This window comes from Ammospiza caudacuta, chromosome 20, assembly GCF_027887145.1.
Source record: "Ammospiza caudacuta isolate bAmmCau1 chromosome 20, bAmmCau1.pri, whole genome shotgun sequence".
NCBI classification, from domain to species: Eukaryota; Metazoa; Chordata; class Aves; order Passeriformes; family Passerellidae; genus Ammospiza; species Ammospiza caudacuta.
Window position 1 is genome coordinate 11,977,484 of NC_080612.1, and position 26,942 is coordinate 12,004,425.

The following is a 26,942-nucleotide window of genomic DNA, read 5'->3' on the forward strand; positions in this document are numbered from 1 at the left end:
TGATTCCCACAGAAGAAACCGTAACTATTTTCTACAAAGACAGGCAAACAGGTATTTGAGAATTTCCACATCAATACACAGAGGTGCCTGATGTGGCAGGAGCCACAAACACCTTTCTGCAGAAGCCAGGGCGGGCAGATCAGAGGTTTGCCCGTGGGACAGGGGACACAGGATCTGATCTGAGATAGGAGCCCCGAGCTGCTGGCGCAGACGCTTCCTGCCGGGTTGGCAACTTCCTCCCTCTTGCACAAAGTTCTACATGAAAAGAGCCATTTTGCCCAGCCTGACTCTGAGCACACACAGCCCTCCCGAGCCTCCAAACAACAAAGGCAGACGCTGCCTGCTTCAGAGAAGATAAATGTGCAGGTAAGGATCACATTCAAGTACTGAGCCTATTCTGAGAAGAGGGGAGCAGGATAAAAACTGAATAGAATCACTTTAACCCATTACAAATCTGTCAGAGTTTACATCGGGATGTTCTCTAGTCATTAACTTACTGCTCATGTGTGTTTACACTGCTGCATTTAAAATTCAATTTTGTGTATTTGTAAACCCACAAAGACTCATGCATATTAATTTCCCAGAAATAGCTTCACAGGACTAGCACTACAGTAACTAATGAATTAGCTCAAATTGCATGAAAGTGATTTTAGAAGGAAAAGAGCTGTGTAGGGGATGAATTTTTATAAAATTTATTTCATATGAAGACATTTAGAGAGCTGAACTCTAATCAGTACAGGAAAAAAAAAGTCTGTTTCATGCCAACAACTCAACATTTGCACAATCTGCATGCAGGAATTTATTTATAAAATACTTTACCATTAGAATGCTGTGTCATTATGGCATTAGTACTTGGAAAACTTTTAAATATTTTGCTATGCTGAACAAATATGAGAACAGGAAATAAAAGTTTAAGAGAACTGTAAAAAGCCTTTTACTTCTGTCTCAGCTTATATCACAACAAGCCACTGCTTCACTTCTGACAGTCCTGTCTGTCAATGCTGCAGAGTTTGTTCCAGGTCCATAACCAGTTACATGATAGTTAAATGTTATTTTGAAACCTTGTGAGGACTGCTCTGCCAATGCCTTTTTCTGATAAGGTGAAACAAGATGATAATAAGCCATTACTTTCAAACAAGCCATTTTATTAATATGATCCATAATGCTGAAAATCTGCTGTTATTTGTAAAGTCAGTGCCAAACCCACAGATCATGCAGATGGGAACACGCTTGAAATGTGAAATATTGGGGAGACTGTTATTTTCAGTCTGATGGTATTAACACAGAATGTCTGGTGGCAGTAAAGTGCAGAAATACAGTGTACAAGTTACCACGTTCTACTTCTTCCCTGCAACAGCAGAGGACCCTTGTAAAGAGGCTGGAGGGAAATGGCCAGACACCAGGTCATGCTGGCTGTGTTCTGTGGGGAGATCTGGAGCTCCCTGTCTGCAGCAGCACCTCAGCACGCTGCCAGGACTGAAAGCCACATGTGCCCCAGTGCCACGAGCCCCAGGGCAGACAGCCTCCTCCTGCGCCACCTGCAAGCGACTGTGCCCAGCCCACAGCAGGCTGCCACAGAGCCCCAGGCCTTCCCAGGGGAGGAGGAGGCCGGGGATGGCAGCTGGGTGGCAGCGCTGATCCTCGGCAGCATTCTGATCGGGATGGCGCTGGCCATTACGGTGATTCTCCTGTGGAAATGCTGCCTGAGGCCTCCTCAGGCCCAGTCCCACTGGGCAGGCCGCTCCCCCTTCGCCGATGGGGACACCTCAGACCTCTGCATGGAGCCTGACCCCGGCACCAAGCGCTCTTCTGTCCTATTTATGCTGCCTTGGAGACTGAAACAAGGCACAAACTTGCAGGAGGACCCGACTGTCTCAGAGAACCCACCCCAGCACACTCGCAGTGCTGAGAACGGGCAGCCGCCTCCGCCGGCCGCGGGCTGCTCCGGAGCCAGCTCTGCCCCTGCCCCAGAGCAGGAGCCAGCCAACGCTGCAGCTGAGTGCTGCCCTCCCCCAGACCCTCCGCCCGAGTGCTCCGACCTGCCACCACCCCCCGACTGGCTCAGGGAACCCGCTGAGGAGCCCGGCTCAGACCCCAGCAAGCACTCGGCACTTCACTTGGAAGCGGAGGAACCACAGCCCTCACCACCTGAGCCACTGATCCAGGAGATCCATGAAACACTGCCCCAGCCTGAACACCCTTTGTAGACTGCCAAATTCATTTCCAGAATACTCTATATCTTTCTTAAACTGAGTAATTTTCAATAAAGTAAAAAAGGAGAAGTTGACACGGGCAAGAACGGTGAGGCCCCAGCATTTCCTTCACATTTCTGTGGTGTTTCCCAACTTCGGCTTTCACAAGAGAGAACAACCTGCTTCTGCCTGAAGCAAATTTCTGACTACAAAACAAATTGTGCCCAGTCATCACCTGCAACCAGAGATTCCAGAAGGCAGAGTACACAGCTGTGTGTGCCAGCACAGCCAGACACAGGTAACACACACGTGGAGATGTCACAGACAGCCCAGCATCAGAGGGACTCAGCTTTGCACCTGGGTTTGCTCCCCTGGGCTGTGCAAGTGAATGCAATCACTTCCAGGACATTGCAATAAAGCTTTCTCAGTCAAAGACGTTTTGGTCACTTAAAGCTCACCTAAATATTTGCTTAGATACAGCATGCACTCAGTCACTAATACAAACTCATTTAGTGGTTCATGGATGCTACATTCCTTGGAGCTCCTGGCGTCCCAGCGCTTTACACGCTCCTCTCTGGGCCCTGAGTACCAGCACAGCTCATCTCCCCCACACCAGCCTTGGCTGGGCAGCAGCAGGCTAGTATCAGAAGCGGATTTTTTTTTTACCAATATTGAATATATATTAAGAAGCTGCTAGATGCTGAAGCTAGCTTCCCATGAGAGCTCTGCAAAATGGTAGAGTTTGCAGCTTGCTTGAGGAGGGAATAGGTTTATGGATGGAGCACAGAACTAAGACTTGCACACAATAAACTTCAGAATTTTCAAACTATCACTAATAAAGAGTAGTACATTATCCAAATGCAATTCCAGGCTGCTGTGTATACAATGGCCATAGGAAAATATATTTTCAATTTTCTTTACTGTTTACATAAGCTGTATGATTGGGTATCCCTAAAGAATAGCATTACAATTATACAAAGACTTTTGCAAGGCTCGTTCACATGACATCCTGTTAAAATTAACAGCACTATAAACAAAACACTATAAACACTCTCACTCTCATATTGCTTTGAGAAAATCAGATCAAGATTTCCTGTGGAAATCTGTAAAATCCTACGAGCTGAGCTATAATATACCTGACAACACAGCAATTGCCTGATCCAAAGAGCGGAAAACAGTATTTTAAAATTATGACAATATATTCTGGCAGCGTAGCTTAAAAAGCTTAAGCTAGAAAACCTAAATTCACATTAACCTCTCCTCCTGTAATAGAGGTTAACAGAAGGCAAAAAGAAGCCAAGCTAACCTGCCATTTCAAACAGAAACGTGCAGTGGGGTGGCAGCCTGAGCCTGCGGGGGGAGCCCAGAGTGCAGGCAGCCCCGGCTGGGAGGGAGCAGCATCAGCACAGCAGGGCTGGGGAGCTCCTGGTGGCACTCCCTGTCCCAGCAGGTCCCTGCCAGGGCTGGGGGCAGCCGGGCACTCCCTGCCAGGGCTGGGGGCAGCCGGGCACTCCCTGCCAGGGCTGGGGGCAGCCAGGCACTCCCTGCCAGGGCTCGGGGGAGCCGGGCACTCCTTGCCCCAGCAGGTCCTTCCCTGGCAGGGCTCGGGGCAGCCGGGCACTCCCTGCCCCAGCAGGTCCCTCCCTGGCAGGGCTGGGGGCAGCCGGGCACTCCCTGCCCCAGCAGGTCCCTCCCTAGCAGGGCTCGGGGGAGCCGGGCACTCCCTGCCAGGGCTCGGGGGAGCCGGGCACTCCCTGCCCCAGCAGGTCCCTCCCTGGCAGGGCTGGGGGCAGCCGGGCACTCCCTGCCAGGGCTGGGGGCAGCCAGGCACTCCCTGCCCCAGCAGGTCCCTCCCTGGCAGGGCTCGGGGGAGCCGGGCACTCCTTGCCCCAGCAGGTCCTTCCCTGCCAGGGCTCGGGGCAGCCGGGCACTCCCTGCCCCAGCAGGTCCCTCCCTGGCAGGGCTCGGGGGAGCCGGGCACTCCCTGCCCCAGCAGGTCCCTCCCTGGCAGGGCTGGGGGCAGCCGGGCACTCCCTGCCCCAGCAGGTCCCTCCCTGGCAGGGCTGGGGGCAGCCGGGCACTCCCTGCCCCAGCAGGTCCCTGCCAGGGCTCGGGGCCGGCTCTGCAGTGCCCACAGGATCAGGTGGTTGCGGAGCCGGGCGCAGCCGTACGATGCAGCTGAGACAAGCACAGCCCTCGGCAGCCTCTGGAGCTGCTCTCCAGAACAAGGCGACCTCTAAGCTCCAATCCATCACAGAAACGATGTGCTGATACTGCAGGACACCACGGTAAGTTTGTGCTTTTTGATTTTACTCACAAAATCCTACTACCAAATCAGAGAAGGAAACGGGAATGGAATTAGGAGCTGATGACAGATGCTTGCACCAGAAATTTGCTGCAGTGTCTGAGATTTCTTACTAACGGTAACTCGGGTTCTAAACATGTGTTTCCAGCTTTGAGATCGTAATTAACATTGTAAGGAGGAAAAAATGCTACAGTGCATGTTAGCATGAACACTGGAATTTGGGGTTCAAGCTAAATTCCTGCGATGTATTTTAACCAATTTACTTAAGCAAACAGCATGCCTGGATGGGGGGGACTGCTACATTACTGCAGAGATTTGTGAAGATCCAGTTGACAGCCATTTTTTCATCCTCTATAAATGAACACATTATTCCAAACATAATATAGGCTTGAAATCACTAAAAACAAGAAGCAGACATTGTATAACGTTTGGAAGAGACTTGCGTTTTCGGAAGAAAGCCCTCATTTGAGCTGGAGGGGGAAAGGGAGATGAAAAAAACAAGTCTCATTCTGCCAGACAACATGACAGGCTGAAGGGATGCTTTGTGAAGTCTCTCTTGAACAATTCTAAAAAGGACCGTGCCACAAAGGGGGTTATTGATATTTTTACTTAATTTCTCCTGCAAGTTGCCATTGCCAAGACAACCCTTATACGGAGATAAAATGTATTACATGGATTTAAAGGGTGTCATTTTGGTATATTTATTTCCAGGCAACAATGGAATACCAGATATTGAATACATCTACCTGTCTGCTGGTCCTTCTGGTTTTCATACCCACTGGTTTGGGTATCTGTCCTTCTAGCTGTAAGTGCTCAGGAAACGACAGGAATGTGGACTGTTCAGGCAGAAACTTAACTGTACTGCCCCAGGGACTTCAAGACAACCTTACATATTTAAACCTGTCCTTTAACCAGTTTGTAGATCTCGATCATCAGCTAACGAGGTTCACCAATCTGAGGACCCTTGATATTTCAAATAATTGGCTCAAGAATGTTCCTGCTCATCTGCCCAAGTCCTTATGGGAATTATATGCCACAAACAACAACATTAAAGTTCTTCAGAAACTTGATACAGCTTACCAGTGGAATCTTAGAGTGCTCGATATTTCCAGGAATATGGTGGAAAGAGCTGTCCTGATCAACAACACACTGAGCAGTCTCAAGTTTCTCAATCTCAGCAGCAACAAACTTTGGACAGTTCCAACCAATATGCCCTACAACATAGAGACAGTGGATCTATCCAATAACTTCTTGTCCCAGATACTCCCAGGAACACTGGTGAGACTGCAACACCTCACAAGCCTCTACCTGCACAACAACAAGTTCTCATACATTCCTGACAAAGCCTTTGACCAGCTCTCCCAGCTGCAGGTAATAACTCTGTACAACAACCCCTGGTCGTGCAGCGATAACCAAACCATCCCTTACGTGCTGCAGTGGGTGCAGAGCACAGCTGCCCGTGTGCTGGGGGCCCCCTGTGCTGAGCAGCCCTGGGCGAGCACCGGGCCAGCCCCGGGCCAGCCCACGGCCCTGGACTCCAGCCCCATGATCAAAGGCACCAAGGCAGCCGACAGGGAGGCTTCTGCCGCGGCACCCGAGCCCACCAAAGTGACCAAAACACACAAACAACTGAAAGCCAAGGAAGTCCCTCCCTTGGGGAGCCAAAGCCCCCCGGCCCTGTTCCCCGGCACGGACTCCCCTGATGGCCCCCAGGAGGCCGCGGCCACCCGCACAATCCTCGTCCAGGACTCCACCGAGGGCAACGCCAGCCTGGCCCCGGCCACGGGATCCTCCACCACTCCCATGACTTTAAGCATCACCAGTGGAATGCCAACTAACTACTCCAAGATGCCTCAAAGCACAACCGCTACCTTAAGGAAGGAGGAGGCCACGCCAAGCGTGCCCTCCCGCGCCAGCCGCTGGCCGATGGGGCTGCTCTGCCTGGCACTGCTGCACGCCCTGGCCCTGGCTATGGACTAAGGGCTTGCACCCCATGGAAATTACTGGGGTTATTCCTGTGATAACAGCTGGAGTTAACACATCCAGCTGAAATAATGAATGAAAGAAATTCAAAGTCCCGACTCTGATCTAAAGAAAGTAACAGTTCTTAAAGACGCGCACACTAATGTCTTGATACTAAGCTGCTACTTATTTTCATATGTCTTAATTGAGTACAACTAATCTATTATTTTGTTTTTAAAAATGTGCTTATTTTGTATTTAAATTTTTCATCTTACTTGCACAGAATAAACACATCAGAATTTTAAGTACTGATTTTACGTATGATTTTGTCATTGAACAACTGGAAAAAAAACAGAAGGCCTGTATCATATCTGCATTGTCTTGCTTGACTTGCCAGTGAGCAATTCCTGTAATATAGCAGCACAGATTCTTTGTAAGTTATGATGACATGCAAAAGAAAGGGAAAAAATAAAGGAACTAAACCGAACTGTTTCACTAATCAGAAGTTATTCCTGAGCAAAATCGCTAGCATGTATATCTACGTCTGCTTCATATGTATTAGAGCATTTTAAATATGAAGAACAACAGTTTTGAATTTAGGAATTAAATATGACAATGCCATGATGTCTGCTAAGAGGGTGTAAACCGAGATGGCAACATGGTCCAACTTCAGCATGGGACAGTGGTAGGGGCCAGTATCCTTCTGCTCTGGCTTCACTTAGAGACCGCAGGCAAGTTATTGCTCTCTCCATATTAAAAAAAGAAAAAAAAGAAGAAAAAAAGAGATAAAAGTAGTGAAAAATGCCAGATGTTCAATGCCATGACACTGTCAAACACCAAGGAGTTATCTACCCAAATTAATGACCTGGAACTCCTTGACTTTATGTCAAGTGACATCCTGAAATGTTAATATGTTCTGCTTAAAAGAATACCCACAAATCAGCCAGAACGTAGCAAACTACGATCAGTAAAATGAAACATCAGCTGATTTCTAACACAAGTCATGTAACAAATCAATTACGCAGTTAGCTGGTGAGCTGTCACTGAAACACTCCTGACTCTTGTGACTCCAAAGAGAAGGAATGCAGGCCATGGCACTGAACATGCCCAAATCCCTGCTTTCTAAGGGCGAGCATGGATGCTCTTCTCCTCGACATCTGCTCCGCCAGCCAGTAGAAATAGCTGCACGCATGGTTCTGTCCACTCTAGGAAAACTATTTAAATTATGGCAAAGGTACCTGATATACTACAGATGAAGTTTTGCAAACAGCATGAAATGAAAACTGAAGAACAAGTTAATTGAAAAAGTATTATCCACTTAATATTACAGATCTTATACAATGTTTTCCATTCATTCCAGGCCATTTATTTTCCAGTTATTGTAGCATGAAGGTGCTGCAAAACCCAGAAAACCTCACAACCAAGACTGGAGTCCTCTACCTGTTTCTCCTAAGGTGTCAATGGGGGCTGTAGATCATTTACAACTACTGGTATCAGAGAAACGACAACTTTCCAATTGTGAACAGTATTTCTATAACCGGATACGTGTTTTAATTTCTAACAGTAAATGTTACACAATGGATTTGTACAGTTATTTCATTGGCATTTAAATAAAAATAAAGTTATGTTTGTATTGAACTGAACTAGTGACTGTGCTTCTTTTCTAATAAGCAGAGTAAAACAAATAAATAGATAGCATTGTATTATACAAATCTGTTTGATTGTATTATACAAACCTGTTTGAAGCAGTCTTATGGGGGAAAATTATGGTTATATTAAATTGCACTATTTAGATACTGATGTATCTCTAATATTGTTTAGCAATGAGCTGATGACACAACACTGTGACTATCCTTCCCCTTCCTACTCTTTAGAACTTAGAAACACTGAAGAAGTCCCTGCTGCCACAGTCCCTGGACAGTCCCTGGGTTTGCTAAGGGCTGACTGACTGTAGCACAGCACCAACCTATTTCCCAAGCTCAGAACTCAGCAATTCCCAGAACTGCATCATTCTCTGGCCTCATCCCACACAGTGGGAGCAGCTGGGCTTGCAAGGCAGGACTCATTACAAAATGAGGTGCTGCGGCTAAACTGCTTGATTTGAGGAAATTACAGGAAATACTGCATGTGTCTTTGCTGCAGAATCAGTACAGGATGCTAAATTCTATTGCATTAAAAAACCTACAGGGAATTGACTTTAAGGCTCTGAGAATGTTTCACCCATAATGAGACAATGTGATGACCAGCAAGAGGAAACACTGCTTTCCAGAGGTTATCTGGGGCAAACTGCAAGCCCCCATCCTGAAGGACATGCTATTCAGCCTTCAGACTGCTCAGCAGGCTAAGAAAAGCCTGGAAGGGGAAATGGGGCTCTGGGGTTTCCCAAAAGCACAGGCAGGACTGGGGAGCTGGATGCAGACCCACAGCTGGGTGTGAAGTGAGCCGGACCACGGCACTTCAGGGCTCTGCTCCCTCCCAAACCCTGCCTGAGCTGCTGCAGCACCAGGGCTGCCTGCTCAGACTGCTTTCAGAAAGGCAGACTGGAATGGAGGCTTCCTGGTATTTTTCTGGAATACGAATGAGTCGATAAGGCACAGGGAGGAGGCAGGAGTGTGGGAGTCGAGCACTTGTTGCTGGGCAACTGCGCAGCCACTCTGAGCTGAGCTCGGGGCCTGGGCTTGTAAACACCCTGTGCACTCAGACCTCCAGAAACACAAAATAATCTATTCCCGCTGAAACTGCTATCCAAAACAACCATTCAGCATTTCAGGGCAATATTCAAAATACTCAGAAAAGCCCTGGCACACCCCTAATAGCTGGGTACTCGCTCTGGAAAGGGTAAAATTGCTGTGGGGATTGCTGCGGTCTGCAGCAATAACTCAGAGGTTTTATTCCTATTAATTAGTTTGGGATCAGCCTTAAAACCTAATGGCAGTAGTTCAGGATCAATATTCATTGATTTATGGATCATTTTTGTAACTGGATAGGGATTAAAAACAGAAGAGCACTGGCTCCAGAAGCTGGGTTGTTGCCCAGGAAACAAAATGTGAAGACAGATGACAGAAGGAATTAAATTTCACAGCACAAGGAGGACATAAACTGATCCAGATATATCAGTAAAATGACTCAACAATGCCTTAGCAACAAGATCTTCAACTACAAAAGAAAAAAAAAAGGGAAAAAAAACAACCCCAAAAAAAACCCAGCCTGTTACAAGCCCTCAAATAGCCTAGCACCTTCAATCTAAACAATTCTTCCACATTTCACACCTTGAAAACAAACACAACACCTGTCTCAGAACCAGAAGACAAACACCCCAAATAAGCTCCACTTAGCCACATCCCTGTGAGAAGAGATGATGCCAGAGCATCGTCCCAGAGCAAAGCCCTTCCTGCTGGTTTGACAGGCAGCCCCGCCAGGATTCCTGAACTGTGCAGCTGCTGAAGAGAAAGGTAATAACTCACCTAGCAGCAAGGCCCATGTTGCAGTCCAACCATATTTTCAGGAATATCCCATACCTGGATAAAACGTTCAGAAATCTGCTCCTGCCCACCCTCTCTGAAGGCAGGAATGCTTGGCTGACTGGACCATGACAGTTTTGCCCAGTGAGGCATCTTTGGATAAATTAATCTTTCTGCTTTTAAAGAAGAGGGAGGTGAGCTAGGCCTAGCAAACATGTGGTGCAAACTTTTGTTTTGATTTACTTCCAGAAACTCTTTCTCTGCAGATGAAATAACCATTTCTTGCTCTGCAAACAAGGAAACACTGCATGTCAGGTCTGCACAGAATACAGAAGGATGCCTCGGATCACTGCCAGGCACAGTCACTTTTTAAGATGGGTTATCACTACTCTCTGCATTTGTATACCTAATTTCTTGTCTGAACAAGGCAGGATAACAATGCAGGCATTTTGTTTTACTTGACATGAAATAAGACTGTGTCTAATGGAACAAAATGGAGAAGGAAAATGTGGCAAGCAAACAGAGTTTTTTAAAGAGGACTCAAAAGACTGCCTTTGATTCTAACTCTGTGCATGTAACGGGATTAAACATTAGGGATCTTGCTTAAAAAAATGATGCTCCTCATCTTGTGTTCTTTCACTCCATCCAAAGAATCACCACTGATGACATCCTCTCATGACAACACAGAAAGTGCCCCCCCAGAGCCACTGCACAAACCACAGAGCAACCCCAGCACCCCCAGGCAGGGCTCTGCTCCCAGAGGCACAAAATGCACCTGCAATGACCAGACCATGAACAGCCCAGAGGCTGTGCCAGCACCCCAAAGTGCCTGCTGATGGCAGGACTGGAGAAATCCCAGCCCTGGCAGCACTGCCGTGGCCCCCCAGGCCAAACCAGCCTCCCCAGGGCTGGAGCACACCCCCACCAGCAGCACCTCAGCACAGAGAGCAGCTTCAGCAGCTCACCCAACCCTCAGAGCTGCTTCTGACCACACCTGGGGGTGAGCACAGGGATCTCCCTTTCCTCAACACCTCCAGGAATGACTCCTCTCATGAGTGTAATTACTTTGAAATGACAATCTTGCTTTAGGAAAAAACTCAAAAATACCATCAGCAAATATTAACAAATAAGCTATCTTCAGACGCTTGTTTGTTACCAAGCTGGTGTCTCTTACATACACTTGACACCTCTGAGTGACAGCTCATTTCAGACTGGGAAGGTGAAAGGTTTCTTACCGCCGAGCGATGTAGTAGAAAACAGGATTGCCAACTTTGGATGTCCCAGCTTGGTAGAAAATATTTAATGTTTTCAGTGCTTTGAACTCCTCTTTCTCATGTACCTGATGCCTAAAAAGCAATACATTGACATCAACTTTCACAACTGCCTTTCAAACAAATTTTAAAAATCCCAAACCCTCTTTACTTCCATCTCTGAACAAAAGTATTAAGTTTACACAATCCTGAGTCTTCCTTAAATCACATATATTACCACCATTTCTCATACTCGGTTTAGTTTTTTAAATTAAAATCTACTGAGAAACCTAAAAGGTTTGTGTAGACTCAGCTTTATTAATTCTCCTTTAAAACAGTCTTGATTGCAGAGTCTTAAGAACTTCTGATATATCCTCACATGATAAAGTCTAGAAACCCACATTGTGTGTCCCCACCACAATAATCTTATTACCTTGTCATAAACTCTTCAAACTTGGAACTAGTGAGATTTAAGCTGGACCAATGTGTATCTGCCACAGGTTTGTGCTCAGGAGGCCCCAGGTAGGCAAGAAGCGTTGCCATCTTGTCAAAAGGTCGTCGTCCAACAGCCTTGTGGTCCCTACAAACAACATGTTCTCTGTCAGGGAGCTCCTCCTTCACTCAGCAATTCCCACTATCCTTCCTCAACTGGAACAAGCTGGATTTTCTTTATTAAAGTAATTATGAGAAATCTTCAATGATTACTGATATTCTTCTCAGTAATAACAGAAGCAACAGAAGGGAGTATTTCCAACTTTTAACAGCTTTCAGCTGAAGGAGGGGAGATTTAGATTGGATATTAGGAAGAAATCCTTCCCTGTGAGGGTGGGGAGGCCCTGGCACAGGTTCCCAGAGAAGCTGTGGCTGCTCCATCCCTGGAAGTGTCCCAGGGCAGGCTGGACAGGGCTTGGAGCACGCTGGGATAGTGGAAGGTGTCCCTGCCCATGGCTGGGACGAGCTTTATGGTTCCTTCCAACACAAGGCACTCCAGGACTGTGCTGGCTCTCCCCTGAGCACACACCCCACGCAGGGCTGCAGGCTCACCTGTTGCTGGACAGGTACTGGCCGATTTTCTCCTGGTTGTTCCAGAGCAGGCGGTGCAGGGCCAGCACGTTGCCGTCGCTGATGAACGACAGGCTGTGGTTGACGGTGTCGCTGGCCGGGCAGTCGGACGCGATGTCCAGGAAAAACCTGCAATTCCCAGCCAGGAGCATACATCAGGGTGGCAGGGACAGCGAAGGGCTGTCCTGCAGGGGCACCCCAGCTCTCCCTGCACACAGCACAACCCGGGCGCCGTCCCCAGGCCGTACCTTCGCGCCGCGTCAAAATTGCTCTTCACAAAGTCATTGAAAGGCCGCATGTGCTCCTCCTTCGTGAACAGCACGTGGTTGGCAATGCTCTGAAGGATCTAAAGGGAAAATCATGGCAGGGACACACAGAGGTTTAATGCATTACTGTTACAGCAATTGACACAAACATTTCTGCCTGTGAAGTTAAACTGGCAGAAACAGTTTACTTTCACTTGTTGTCTTGAGGTGTTACAACAAAAAGCCAGTAAGTCAAGTAACTTAAAATACACTCACTTTCAAAGTTTTTTGTTTCTCATACTTTTAAATACTAAAAACCAATTCACTTTTTTATGAACTTTAAACTAGGAAAATAAATCATCTTTCAAACCACCAGTGAGTTATTAAGTATTTCTCCTGGAACTTAAGGCAGGTAAGCAAAAGCAGTAGCACATCTAAAGAAAAATACGATTTCCCAACACTTACAATGGATAATATAGACAGACCACAGAATTTGTGTGCCCTCATTAAATATTTTTAAATTTTTTTTACAAGAAATATGACCAAATAAGATAAAAGACAGGAAAAATCCCTTCTATAGCAGTGGGATGAACTTGATAAATGCTGGCACTGCTACCCTCACTGTGCTCATAGGAACATTGGTCTCTTTGTTACCCAAATGAGAAGTTCAAGTGAAGGGCTGGAATTCCACTCTCTTATCCATCCTTTTGGCCAAGTGCTCATCCCCAACCTTACACTGCTGAGAACTCGAGCAATGCCACGATGCATAAACACAGCACAGACACTGCACCTTCAATAAACGTGCTGGCTGCTACAAAACCCTCCACATTCCCCCCTTTTCTCACACTGGTGAAAGAGCAGCACGGCAGCAGGTACACACACAGCAGGGCAGGCAGACAGGGGGTGGGTTCACCTTGGACATGAGCTTGAGGCCGCGCTCGATGCGGGGCGGCGGTTTCTTGTCCAGGATGCCCGCCTCGTACGGGGACACGATGGCGGGGTTGATGAAGCGCAGGAACATGGCGCTGCCCACGGCCCCGATGCTGTTCTGGGGGAAGCGCTGGCTCACCACCTGTGCACGGACAAGCACACACAACAAGCCTGCACTTAGCACCGGCCAGGGGCTGCCACAAGCCCTGCGTGGCAAGCCAAGCCAAGCATTCCTTCCACACCGACCATGCGCAGCACCTTGGAGCGGCACGCTCTTGCATCCCAGAGAACCAGAACGAGAGGGAAAGGAGTGGGGCTCTCAGACAGCAGCTGGCTCTCCCTCAGCTGCTGCACAGCTCCCGTGGCAGGGACACGGCTGCCAGAGCTCCTGGCCGTGTCTCAGAGCTGGCCCCACGCAGGGCCCTGCCCCTGGAGGGACCCCGCAGGTGCCTCAGGTGTGCAGTGCCGTCCCCCAGGGCAGGGAACACCTTCCACCTACTGGGTCTTTGATCTGTGCGTTTGTAACTGCACACTGAGCCACGAGCCTCTCCAACAATAACACTGTACTCTACAGCTTCAGGAGTCATTTTCCATTTGTGAGGAGGAGCTATTTGCAGAAATACCCTTCAGAACCATCATCTGTCCACAGCAGGACAGAAGGAGCCAGAGCTGAGTGGCCACTGCACTCCTCTGCCTACACATACACTGCATAAAACCACTGAGCAGATTTAAAATATTGTCCTTTGCCATCCAGGAAAAAAATAATTCCCAAGAAATCTCTTTTCTTTTAGGAAATCAATTATGCATTACTAAGAGGAGAGTTGTTCTTTGGATGTCTCTGATTTAACTTTGAAAAGTTAAAGACAAAGCTTCCTGACAAAAATGAAGTTCTTAGATATTCAACATGTGGTTCTATAAAACATCACTGTCCTTATGTGTATACTGTAACAAGTAACAATGGTTAATCAAAAGGAGTCAGATTCTTCCTTTCCACAGAATAAAATTAGCAAACTTGATATTGTCCTGTATAGTTTAAAATAAAAAAACTCCAAACAAATCCCAGTTCAGTAAAATACTTCAAAACATAACTAATGCAATCTCAAATCATGCTGCTCAAACCAGACAAAGCCATTAGTACAAAATACACCAAAAATCACTTTGGTTCATTAGCAACTCCAGTCAGTTACCTTGTGATGCAATTACTGCTATTTTCTTGTAAAATACTGGTTTGCCCACAACTTTTTCATTTTAAACATGATTACTATTCTGCTCAGTTACAGCAAAAATAACAGTATTTAATAAAAGTCTAGATTTCCATTCTGGTTGCTTCATACTTTGTATTTTGAGGTCACTGCCAAAGAAAAGAGTAAGTCTGAACTTTTAAAGACAATGCTCTAAAGCAACCCACAGATCTAAATCCTAACACAGCAAGTTATTTAAAATGGAAAATTTGCTTTTCTCAGGAAATAATACAAGTGCTAAAACTGGGGTTTTCTCACTTCATCACAAAGGAAACAGAAGACAACATGTCAGAAACAAGTCCCACGAGCCTCTTTTGAGTACCCCACAAATATTAAGTGTTTTTTGCCCAGGATGCAAGCTCAGGTTATCTGCCAGAGTGTTAAAGCAGCTCAACAGACCCAGATTTTCCTCAAAACCAAAGGAAACATTTTTCTTCCACAATTTTTTAATTTGAAGATGGTGGCAAGACTAGAAGAGTCAGAATATTAAATACTAAGCAGTAATGTTAAAAATGTCTCATTTAGTCAAATAGGCACACAGAGAATATTTTACATCTAACTTAATTCCAGTGTTAATTGAAATGAAAGCTATTTTGTGCCAGAATTAGTAGAATGATTTTACAGTGAGGTCAAATAGACTGAAGTGAAGATATTTTGAACAAACAGCAAAAGATTTCTGTTGTGCTTTGAAAGAAATGGCTAATAAAAAGGTCTCCAAACTTACTGATTTTTTGTTTTCCTTTTTTTCTTTTACGGTAGCTTTATTCAGTAGAGAGTGGCAAGTTGCCTACAGAACAGAGATGAGCACAAACAAGTCACAGCACCAACTACATACAGCAACAAAAAACCAATGTTGACTTGTACATAAATTACACAGTAAAATGTAACAAACATAACCAACAGAAAATGAAATATATAAACTAAAGACTGATGATGGAGTTTTTATTCCACAGTTTTATTACATCTTACTTACAAAGCACTAAATACAAAACAAGCAAATGTTGAATTTCAATCATTTCTACTATTTCTGGCTAGATTAAAAGTCAAACCACATCAATGTGCTCATGATACACAATCTTGGGCCTTAAATGGTGTATTCAGCTTTCAAATGTATTTTACCATCCCCAAATAATTTTAACAGTACAAATAGTAGTGTTATACCTTTGAAACACATATTGCTTTTAAAATTAAATTTAGAGTTTTAAATCTTCCCAATGTTTCTCTGTGTGTCCTTCAATTTGGTTAGACCTGTGAACCATCAGGGTTATTACACTGTGAGAGGTAACTGCCATAAAACACTCTCTGGACAAAGGAAGAAAGAAGCTACAGCCTACAGTTAATTTATTAGAGATTTCCAAGTCAAGAGATCTGACTTATTGTGCTTATTTCTGCATTTCAGTGAGATGCAAAGGGACCCACCACGAAGGCCCCAGTTCTGTTTTACTTCCAGCAGCACCTGAGCAAAGCCCCAGCCCTCGTGCCCTGCTCCCCAGCCAGAGGCATCAACACTCCTGGGAGCTGGGACAGGGCTGGGCACCCCTGGGAGCCTCAGCAGCACCCAGCCCTGGGTGCCAGGGGCACCCAGGCACCTCCAGAGGGTCACCCTGGCACTGAGAGCTCCCACACGTCCAGGATGGAAGAGGATGAAAAGCAAACACCCAACCCAAAGCAGCCAGGAAAGCCCTCTGCTAAGCAAGCTGAACTGAAACCTGTGCAGGACCTATGAACATTTAAACAGTGGCACCTCTGCCAACCTTCCCTGTGAAATTTCTGTGAGTGGCTCCTGGAGCAGCTGTACACACACTCTACTCACTGGGATACTGCAGCGAGAGCAAAGTTTCCACCCTCCTTTCACAAGAAAACCCATGCATGCCTGTGGGGACTTGATGGAAGAGGCAGCACAGATCCTCTGAGGAGGTACTGTGAGCATGCTTGTTCTCACACCACACTCCTGAACATACATTACCTGTAAGGAGCCAGGTGAATCTGTCCCAGTAGCCAGCTATTGATGTTTCCAAAGGAAAACACTCACTGGGCTCTGTTCCCAAACAGAAACACCAGCCAGCAAAGCCACCAATATCCAACCAAAGACACCGTTTCTGTGAGGTAGCTACAGTGATTAAAACTAGCTACTAATTATTACAGAACACATCTGGTGAGCGTTCTTTGCACAGTTACTTTAACACTCTAAGCATGAAAAAACCACCACAAAATTCAGTATAATGTATTCTCACACTAGTGCTTTGGATGGAACATGTTCACCTTTTTAAAAGGGAAGTTATCTTATAAAAATCACCTATTTGGTTCATACAATAAAAATGGATTAATGCCCCCAAATCAGATCCTGGTTGTACTTTCTTTCAGATAAAGGCTAGACCTCAAAACTCCCTGAAATTTTAAGTACAGAATGTTCATCACAAATAGTGTTAGTCAAACACTTGTACAGAAATCTAGTTGTTACTAGAAACAGTTAAAGTAGTAAATATTGAAGCTAAATATCTAGTAAATATTGAAGCTAAATATACAAGTTAATACCACTTGTATATCTGCCAGTAAATATTCTCTTTTGGGAACAAATTACCCTTATTACCACAGACAGTAAAGGCAAGAATAAAGCCAACACACTTGGAAAGGCTTCCATAGAAGAATCTGTGGAAATGCCTGCTGGTGAGCACATTTTTAAAATTCCATTTCATGAAGGAATTATCAATGGTTTGCACAGAAATAATTGCTACCAATGGAGCACTGAAATGGTAATAATCTGACATATCCTGGAAACAGCCTATAAACCCAATTCTGGGATGAGGTGAGGGAGAATGTAACATCCAATAACAGAAGGAACAACCAAGGCTGTGCGTGATACTTTCAGGAACACTCAAATATTCTTCTAGTTGATGTCTGTGACACTGTGGCCATGAAGGAGACCAATCTGCCCACTTCATTTCCTGATTACAAAACCCAAACAAATCAAAAAACCCCAAAGTCACTTTGCCACCAACCCAAACACAGCCACTGTCAGGAAGAGAAACCAAAAGCCTTCAGAGGCTTTTACAGAGCTCTCAGTCAGGAACAAGGCTCAGCATCTGCACTCCTGCTTCAGGGCAAGGGCTCACAGAAACAACCCCAGACCACAACAGTCCCAACACACATTCCCTGCTCTCACTCCCAAACTCTGGGGATTGCAGCAGCTGTCCTGATCACCCCAGCATTCCCTATGCAAATGTGACAGGATTTTTGTTACTCATCATTATTTCACACAGGTCAGAAAATCCATTTGCTTGGCTTTGCTTTAGACCCGAATACAGACTTTGGCTGAAAAGGCAGAAATAGCTCTTCCAGAGCACCTCACTGAGACCACAGCTCCAACATTCCACCAGGCACAGCATTTCTGTGACATGCTCCAATTGGATTGGAAACTGTATTTCCAGTGAGCCTCAAGGGAACTGCTACTCAGAGTTTTAGCAGCAGCTGAATCCATCAGAAACACACAAGGAGATCCAGCAGGACACTGGGCTCAGCAGCCACAGGACAGAGCAGAGGAGCTGGGGATGGAGGTCAGGGAACCTGGGTACCTTCAGTCACCTGCTGGCTGCAAACACAAGCCTTAAAACACCCCTAGCCCCAGTGATCAGACTGGTGTTACGTATCAAACATCTGAGAAGAGCCTTTAGAGATGCCCCTGTGTCTAGCACCAAGCTCCAAACTGCTGGAATTTCACAAACCAACCCCAAAGCTTAGGGGCAGGCAAGCACTGCAGGCATACCTGGTATAAACAATGGCACACACTGCGCAGCTGGGGTGGGAACTCCGAGGAGGAATTTATGATTGCCTGAAAAAACTTGTCTGTCATTTGCAAGAGACTCCTCTGGTTCTCTTCAAGGCTCTCTGTGGGCTCCAGCCTGAAACAGACCCACACATGTATGACCAGCAATCAAACACAACACAAGCTGCACTTACATCCTTGGTAAGAACCTCATTTCCCCTTTTTCTTATGGAAATACCTGTGATCTTTTACACAAAAGTTTCCATCATTATTTTAAACCACATAAGGAACAAATAAAAGGCCATGTAAAACTCAGCAATGAACAGACAGATATAGGTGGCATTCTCTCAGACCATTTTATACAAACATGTGCATGCACAATTCCAACTGATAACTGCATTATCAGTTCATGATGGTTTAAGAGTTGGAAATAATTTTGATTTTTCTAAGAGTTAGAAATAATTTAAAGCAACAGAGCAAGAGGGCTGCAGAGACAATGCGTCTGGAAAAGTGAGAGGTACAACAGTATGAAAGCATAAGAGAAATATCTGCAACAAGGAAAAAGGAATGCTATTACAGAGAATGAGTGGGAATCATGTTTACAAATAAATACAATTGCTGCTCTGCTGCCCTGAATCTCAAACCTTGTTGGATCCACCTCAAAGCTGACATGCTGCCACTCAGGGGATGTGATCACAGTCCGCAGCAAGGGTTCCAACAGCTTCTGCAAATATGTAGCACCATAGACCTGTGTGCAGGGGAAACAAGGACAGAGCCAAGATTGACACAGGAACCTGCAAGTTCTGGAAGCTTTCAACAGCCTGAAACACTTGGGCTGCTTTGACATAAGCCAAATTCTGTAAAACTCGGGTTTGTATATTATAGTCTCACCTCTGGAACACAACCAAGATCAATTTCTACAGCTATTTTAATTAATTTCCAATTGGAAAAAAATAACAACTGCATTAACCAGCAGACACTCTTCCTTAGAGCACTGACTCCACACTTCACCTCTGTTTGTACACAACTTTTTGAACTGAAATGGGAGCACCAACAAGACCTCAGAATTTAGCAGGAAGAGTCCTCCAGCTGGCACTGGCCCAGAATCACTCATACAATTGAACCAGTCAGAAAGGCAAAAGTTTAGTGCCAGAGGGATGCCTACTTTTTAAGGGCCTGAGCAAAAGTGTTCTACAAGATTCACTTCATGAAGCGTTAAAACACAAAAAGTTTTCCTGCTATAGAAGAGATCTGTACCAGAGGGAAAAAAAAAAGAGATTATGTACCTTAAAACAGAAAGTCATTATTTTACTGGCTAAGCTGTTTCCTCGGAAGAGTGTTTGCATGGAGTCTGCCAACTCGACCTCCTTTGAGAACATATTCCAGAGGAGCTGGTAGAGCAGGTGCCGGGAATCAAAGAGTGTGACCAGGACACGAGCCAGCTCATCCTTAAAGGGAAGAGGAAGAGTTAATCTGACTCGCAGGGAGCCAAGTATGAAATCCCAGCACTATGACAAAACCACCGAGCAGTTTGCAATAAAGCTTTATGTCTGCTATGGGCACTGGCAGGTAAATATCAAATTACACAAAAACAATCTCTCTGCAAACGCTTCCTATGCTACTACTTGTCTCAAAATCTGCCTCAGGATATCCAGCCTTACAAGTTCATAATGGTTATCCAGACAGACAAGCAGTTACTCTGCTGTGTAACAAAGCCCAACTCATCTTGCTAAAACCTAGAAGAGCAAACACAATTCTGTGTGTCTGCATCACAGCACACACCACCCATAATAAATAACCAGCCCAGATGCATTTATTATAATAACTGCATATAAATAGTTCCTAGACGTTAACTAAAATGCAGTTTATCACCAAGATCTGAACTTAGATTCAGTACATTATTAAGAACACACAAAGGAAGGCTAGCTATTGTCAGTGACAGCTCTATTCACTCCGTACCAGACTGTTGTGGCACTTTTTATTTCACGCCTTATTATTTTAACAAAATGTAGGAAATAAAACTAACTTACCCACTGAGAACAAGGCACCACATTGGCTAAAGCCATAGCAATGGGAAGCTCCCCCTGATCACCCATCATCGTAACCAGCTCCACCAATCTCTCAAAGCGATCCGCTAGCACTGTTTCTGCCAAGGTATCAAACTCCGTCCCCTGCTGCAAGATCTTGGTGAGGACTTCCATGAAGGTGGCTCTGGTCTGGAGGTCTTTATGATAGCCCAAGCCTGCGGAGAGAGGCAGCAGCAGTGAGGGGGATGCAGAGGCAGGGGCGGGCACCGGGCAGGCGGGGCGTTACCTATGGAGTGCATGAGGCCGCTGTCCACGTTGGCGTTGAGCAGGTTGGACATGGCCAGCACGGTGCAGTGCCGCAGCGACGCCAGCCTGCGCGACATGCCGCGCTTGCGCCCGCCCGCCGCCGCGCCCTCCTCCTCCGCCTCGCTGCAGTCGTTCAGCAGGTTCATGAACAGCGTGAAGTACCTGGGGACAGCCCTCACGGTCACAGGTGCCCGGCCATGGGAGCCAACACACATCGACCCCCAAATCCTCACCCATGGGTGCTAACAAACCTCCCAAATCCTCACTCATGGGAGCCAATGCACAACAACCCCCAAATCCTCACCCATGGGTGCTAACAAACCTCCCAAATCCTCACCTACGGGAGCTAACCAACCCCCAGATCCTCATCCATGAGAGCCAACAAACACGCCAGATCCTTACCCATTGGAGCTAACAAACCCCCCAAATCCTCACCCATGGGAGCCAATGCTCAATAACCCCCCAAATCCTCACCCATGGCAGCACATACACAACAACTCCTAAATCCTCACCCATGGGAGCCAACGCACAACAACCCCCAAATCCTCACCCATGGGAGCCAATCCACAACAACCCCCAAATCCTCACCCATGGGAGCCAATGCACAGCAAACCTCCCAAACCTCACCCACAGCAATCACCCAACAAACCCCCCCAAACCTCATCCCCTCCCCAGGCAGCCTCCTCAAGGCACAGCTCAAACCTTAACTGTGCTCCAACCACCTCCCTTTGTCCCAAATCTGGTGTGCCCATTCTCCCCAACACTGGTGTGCCTCTATCAACAAATGTCTTCAAAGAGAATTTAGGTTTTGTGCATGAAAACAAATAAAATACAGTATCAAATTGAGCTAATCCTTGCCATGACTGAAACACACACATCTGCATTAAGCAAAAACAAAGTCAAATTTTCTAATTATTTTAAAAGGAAAATGTTTCCATAAACCTACAAAGCAGAGATTTTGAAATGGGCCAAAGAGGTAATTCCTATTGGGATAATAAAATTATTTCTGCTGGAAGAAAAGCACAGTTTGTAATAAAGGTCATATAGGGCTTCTCTTCAGAGTAATTATATAGAGAAACATTTAAAAGTCACTACTTACTTGAGAAATAATTGAGATTTTGCTTCCATCAACTCAACACCATCTCCTTCTTCAGGCTGGAGTGGAAGTCCAGCAAGAAGAGAGACCACTGCTTCCATACTCGCCTGGTCCAAATCTCTGAAAAATAAAATTTAATAAATATAAGTCACTTTTACTTATAGCTCTACCTGCAATCAAATGCTGTTACAGTGAAGAGTGCCCCTTACCTGGTCAAGCATTTCACATCCTCATCTGTTGCTTGATTAGAAGTTCCCATTACCCAGTCTGTCAAATATTCCACCATTTTGTTCCTGTTACACATAAACAGATTGTTTAAGCTTCGTTGGGGTTTTTCTACCAGTCTTCTATCACACAATAAATTGTTACAAGTGTTCAGTATCACCACAAACTAAGTAATACTTAGATGCAGCACCAGGCTCATAATCGTTCTGAAGACAGACAAGGGAACTCTCCCTGTACCAAGAATACTGCTGTGCCAGGGCTTTGGGTTCTTTTTTAACCACCTAACCACAGAAAACTACACTTGCCCACAGTACTCTACCCTATCAGTTAGGTAATGCCATCCTTACCTAAATTTCATTTCTTGACAAAATGAAAGGTCATCTCTCCTCTCCATCATTACTTCTACCAACTGACAGAGCTTTGTTTTTATTTGAATGGCATGTACCAGATTTCCAAGCACACGCACATACCTGAAGAAAAAAGCAAAAAAGATTAGTTAATTACTTCATGTTACTTCACTTCCTCTGCTCCAAGTAATCCCCTGCATCAGTAGAAAATTTCTTCTGGCCAAAACTTTCTATCAGTGTAATAGTGAACCAAAATCTGGCCTTCAGCTGGTTTTTAACCACTAACATCAATGTACAGAAAAGTAACCAGGAATGCCTATGGCAGTAGGGCCAAGCTATGGAATGGTCAGCTCTAAAAAACAAAACAGCCACTCTTCAGCAATGCACTTTATGCTACACACCTTCCACAATTACTGAAGCTGTCAGAACCATAAGGAGGATCAGAAAATCAGCTGCTGCTTCTCCATGGACACAAGCAAAAAGATATAAACTAGAAGGCTCCAACTCACTTCTTAAACATAATGCCTGTGTATAAGAAGGTCAAGAGGGCTCCTTACCTAACCAGATTCAGCATCATTGTCTCAATGCTTGCTTGGCCAAGGTGTTCTGAGCTCCCTTCTGTGTGATTGTCAAGCAAATTCTTCATTATAGCAATGGTTTGCTCTACAAATTGTGTGTTGGTGTCAGTTAACAAGACCTGCAGGATGACAATTTCTGGTTAATTTTTTACACATAAAACCAAAGAAAGAGTATTTGCCAAATATACTGCAACATTTCAAAAATCTCATGGACAAGCATTTTTCTAGTTACCACCAAGCCAACAGAATTCCAATACACGTCACAATTCAATATGTGAACACTGCCAGCCATAAGGATTCCACAAACAATCTCACAGATTCTGCACTCAAGAGTTCACTATTCAAGAATGTTAAATACAGCCTGGAATCACAACCACAATAATCGTTAACATGTGCTGTGATGATCACTCTGCTCACAGGGGGTGTGCACAGAACACAAACAGGGATCCATCATTTCAGTCACCTGGGGGGGAAGGCAGGACTGACACAAATGTAAATAGCATGACATGTAAATAGTATCAAATAGTGTGAAATAGTATCAAATGTAAAACTGTGAATCACCTGTCCTTGGGAATCAAAGAACTTGCTGATGGTATTCTTCAGTTTGTTGAAGAGCATCGGATAGAGCGCTGGACTGAGCTCCAGCCCCACCAGGTCTTTGATGTTGGTGCGGATCTGCAGCCCCACCTTCTCGTGGTTGCAGACCATGAGGGTAAGCAGGCGGTCGATGAATTTGCTGACCGGGGTCTCCACGCTGCCCTCGGTGGAGACCATGGAGATCATGGAGCCCTTGCGCTCGTTGAGGGGGCCCATGGGGGGGCTGTAGGTGGCCAGCCCCGCGCTGCTGCGGTGCTGCAGGCACACCCCGCCCAGGGCACACAGGAACCCTGTCATGTTGATCCACTCCTGCAGCGACTCCGTGTCCGACAGGTCGATGGAGCCGCCGCCGCTGACGTGCGACATGCGCCGCTTCACGATCGTCTTGTGCAGGCTCTCGGTCACCTGCACACAGAGGTCGTTTGCTGAGTTAAAACTCAAATGCCTTAAAATATATAAGCCTAAAGACTTGTTTTCAATTTCAAAATGTTGAACCAATGGAAAAATTCATAGTCACCTGCCCATCTTCCATTTTGGTCTTTGGATAGTTAAGGATTAGTTTTGTAGCTTGTTCCCATTTTGCATGAGTATCCTCCCAGGCCTGAAAGAAAATAAGATATATCAAGACTTAACTTCAAAACTACTTGTAGTGACAATATCTCTGTGTTTGTTTTTTTAATATGCACACAGAGCACATGAAGTGAGAAGTTAGTTCACCTCTGTGTTGCCTGCAGTGGGGTGTTCAATGCGCCTCAATAATGCCATCACTCTCTTCTGAAGAGCTGCTCTCCCTGCAAAGGGCACAGAACATTGAACTCAGTTTTTGAAAATCCACCTACATCAAATTTGTGATCTTTGAAAGTAATTATTGAATTAAGAGGAACATATCCCCCTTAAAGTCTTTAGAAAGGTAGCTTCTTGTTACACAATTGTAAAATCCTCCTGAGCTCAGTCACCCAAATTCCTTACACTTTCTAGCAATTCTAATAATTAAGACATTCCAGGAAAAGCCAGAGCAGCATGAAATCAAGAACTTCAACCTGTTTAAAGAACTCAAGCACAGGCAACAGCCTTTTGTCCAGGTACAAAATTACTTTAACTGACTCATGACTCTCACCTGTTGACATCATGTTGCTCACAGATGCAAACTCCATGAAAGTGTTGTAGTTTGGCAAAAAATTATGCACTGAGACCTCATCTACTCCACATCTGATGTCAGCCTCCTCACAGAGGTGACGGAAGCAGGACATGGCCACCAGGACTGCCTCGATATCTGGGCTCCACAGGAACATGTATAAGGCCACTTCCAGCTTGGTCTGGGCTTGGCGGCAGATCGGGGTTCCGCTGCAGCCTGCAGTGCTCTCCTGGCAAACACACAATCCCCAGAGGGGAACACTGCTTGTGAACATTCAGCCCTGGCCACACTGCGTTTGAAACTGCTTTTGTTCTATTAGGAATAAGCCATCCTAAAAAGGATCAGAGCTCATATATGCTGTCACAATGCTGTTTGCAATTGTAATCAAAAAATATCCGCCAACATTTAAACTGAAAAAATGTTACTTTGTAAAGTCTGAAACATCATTGTTAACCAGCACATTAACTCTAAAGGTAATTTAATTTCTACTTGCCCACAGGGTTTTTCTCAAATGTTAAAATTAACTATAAACATGTATTACTTACTATGGAAGAATTCCCCTTCGCTTTCCTCAGGGCAGCCCCTGGTGCACAGCGCATCATTTCCTCATGGTCAAGAGAAATTTGACTAGTTCCACTTCCAGAGACATCATAAAGGAAAAGGAAGTGGCAGGAACTCCTATCTGATTGCTATAAAGAGAGGGGATGAAAAAAATATATCAATTGATACTTTAAAAGAGTAAAAGGCATAGATCTGAGGAAGGTAAAAAGCTCTTGGACATTTACACAGTACTTTTTCCACTGCTGCACTCAGGGTGCTACCAATTTCCTTGTTTTAATGGTATCCTAGACTGATATTTCCCCAAAAGTAATACATTATTTGATACTTTAAGAATATCAGAAAGAAGCAAGTCAGAATTCTGGGACTCAGAAGAACCTGAGATGCAAAAGGAAACTTCCTCCATCCATAAGCATGTGTATTTTACCATTAACTACCTTCCCTTTCTCTCACCTTGGGGACTATTTCCCTGTATTAGGCAAAGAGGCACAAGGCACATGTTTCTGTGAAACATTCCTTTTCCAGGCAAGTACAGCAACCTGTGCAGCCAAAGAGGAAAAAAACCATCCCAAACCTAACTTTAGTTACCCATTCTAACCAAGGTGCCTCACAAAGCAGAGAGGAAATCAGAGAACAGAACATGTAGGAGTAGCTACTTAATCTTTTCCAATCAAAAATAACCTGGTAAATAAAGGAAGTGACACCAACAGGGAACAATTCATGTTAATGATCCTAACAGGGAGATGGTAATGTTCACTTACTTTATTTTTTAGCAGAAATTTATTCCTACAGATGAGAATCTCTCGCAGCCACTTGAGGATTTCTGTACTGCTGAGCATCTGATGACTTGTGAGCTTCTTGCAGATATAAAAAAGCATTTGTGAACTGCAGCAAAATGAAATTCAGCATCAGCCTTCTGATGGAACAGCAACACTTCTGAAGGTATTACACTACATTTCACATAGAAATAGGCACTTAGCATGAACACCCTGTGCAAACACTACCCTGGGCTTCCAGCAGTACAACAGAGAGGTGAGAGTGTGCATGGACAGGCCAAGCTCCCCTGGGACCCTTCCCAGCGCCCACGGCCTGGAGCAGCTGAAGCCCCGCGGGCAGCCCGGCCTGGAGCTCCAGCTCTGCCCGGGACAGAGACAGCACAGACAGGGCAGCACGAGTTACCTACACTGCTCTGACAACGTGTCAACTCTGCTCTGGAAGGAACACATCTAGGGATGTTCCTTCTTCACATCCCGTCAGGCCTCACACTCTCTGTTAAAACTGCCAAAGGGTCCAAATTAGTGTCAAGTGTGACGGGTTTTCCCCCCGCCCGAAGAGACCGTGAACTCCCTGTTGTTGCAAAGCTTTCCCAAAATACTCACAGCTATTTCAAAAGAGAAGACAAATCAAAACAGCTATTTCTCTCATTTATATAAGTTAATTTACATACCTGATCTCCCAGAATGTTTCTATAGGAGCATCAGGATTCCACAAGTCAATGCTGTCCAACTGGTGCAGAACCAGCAAGGCCTAAAGCCAAAGACAGTTACACTTAAAGACAGAACTTTACAGAGTACATGAGCACAGGCAGAGAAACAGGTGCAGTCATATTCATTAACTGCTTTAAGAACAACAAAAGATATAAAAAGCATTTTCCATAGAACA

At 45.4% G+C, this 26,942-nt stretch overlaps 3 protein-coding genes across 4 annotated transcripts in view; 2 read left to right on the forward strand and 1 right to left on the reverse strand.

Annotated features, from left to right (window-relative positions):
• NF1 (neurofibromin 1) overlaps positions 1–26,942 on the reverse strand; it is a 72,818-nt gene that overhangs the window by 26,948 nt on the left and 18,928 nt on the right. Inside the window, exons 15-36 of one of the 2 annotated variants that reach the window (XM_058817974.1) lie at positions 26,728–26,807; positions 26,042–26,165; positions 25,268–25,411; positions 24,705–24,951; positions 24,305–24,378; positions 24,105–24,188; positions 23,552–23,992; positions 22,970–23,109; positions 22,413–22,535; positions 22,050–22,133; positions 21,844–21,960; positions 20,725–20,906; positions 20,442–20,653; positions 19,698–19,859; positions 19,056–19,159; positions 18,412–18,547; positions 15,373–15,435; positions 13,391–13,549; positions 12,481–12,578; positions 12,215–12,361; positions 11,604–11,750; positions 11,156–11,266 (exon numbers count right to left, since the gene is read on the reverse strand). In XM_058817974.1, the coding sequence (XP_058673957.1) occupies positions 11,156–11,266; positions 11,604–11,750; positions 12,215–12,361; positions 12,481–12,578; positions 13,391–13,549; positions 15,373–15,435; positions 18,412–18,547; positions 19,056–19,159; positions 19,698–19,859; positions 20,442–20,653; positions 20,725–20,906; positions 21,844–21,960; positions 22,050–22,133; positions 22,413–22,535; positions 22,970–23,109; positions 23,552–23,992; positions 24,105–24,188; positions 24,305–24,378; positions 24,705–24,951; positions 25,268–25,411; positions 26,042–26,165; positions 26,728–26,807 (3,179 nt within the window). The remainder of the gene's footprint in view (positions 1–11,155; positions 11,267–11,603; positions 11,751–12,214; positions 12,362–12,480; positions 12,579–13,390; positions 13,550–15,372; positions 15,436–18,411; positions 18,548–19,055; positions 19,160–19,697; positions 19,860–20,441; positions 20,654–20,724; positions 20,907–21,843; positions 21,961–22,049; positions 22,134–22,412; positions 22,536–22,969; positions 23,110–23,551; positions 23,993–24,104; positions 24,189–24,304; positions 24,379–24,704; positions 24,952–25,267; positions 25,412–26,041; positions 26,166–26,727; positions 26,808–26,942) is intronic. The other variant, XM_058817975.1, reaches the window with a different exon arrangement.
• Positions 255–2,878, forward strand: EVI2B (ecotropic viral integration site 2B). The gene is made up of 2 exons (XM_058817973.1): positions 255–366; positions 1,358–2,878. Exon 2 carries the CDS (start codon positions 1,389–1,391, stop codon positions 2,205–2,207), a length of 819 nt encoding a protein of 272 aa, XP_058673956.1. The 5' UTR covers positions 255–366; positions 1,358–1,388; the 3' UTR covers positions 2,208–2,878.
• OMG (oligodendrocyte myelin glycoprotein) lies at positions 4,383–8,058 on the forward strand. Its single transcript, XM_058817971.1, has 2 exons — positions 4,383–4,480; positions 5,209–8,058. Exon 2 carries the CDS (start codon positions 5,215–5,217, stop codon positions 6,475–6,477), a length of 1,263 nt encoding a protein of 420 aa, XP_058673954.1. The 5' UTR covers positions 4,383–4,480; positions 5,209–5,214; the 3' UTR covers positions 6,478–8,058.

Excerpts from the sequence above, each read along its gene's own strand:
- EVI2B (XM_058817973.1), top strand. The coding sequence starts at position 1,389 with ATGGCCAGACACCAGGTCATGCTGGCTGTGTTCTGTGGGGAGATCTGG.
- OMG (XM_058817971.1), top strand. The coding sequence starts at position 5,215 with ATGGAATACCAGATATTGAATACATCTACCTGTCTGCTGGTCCTTCTG.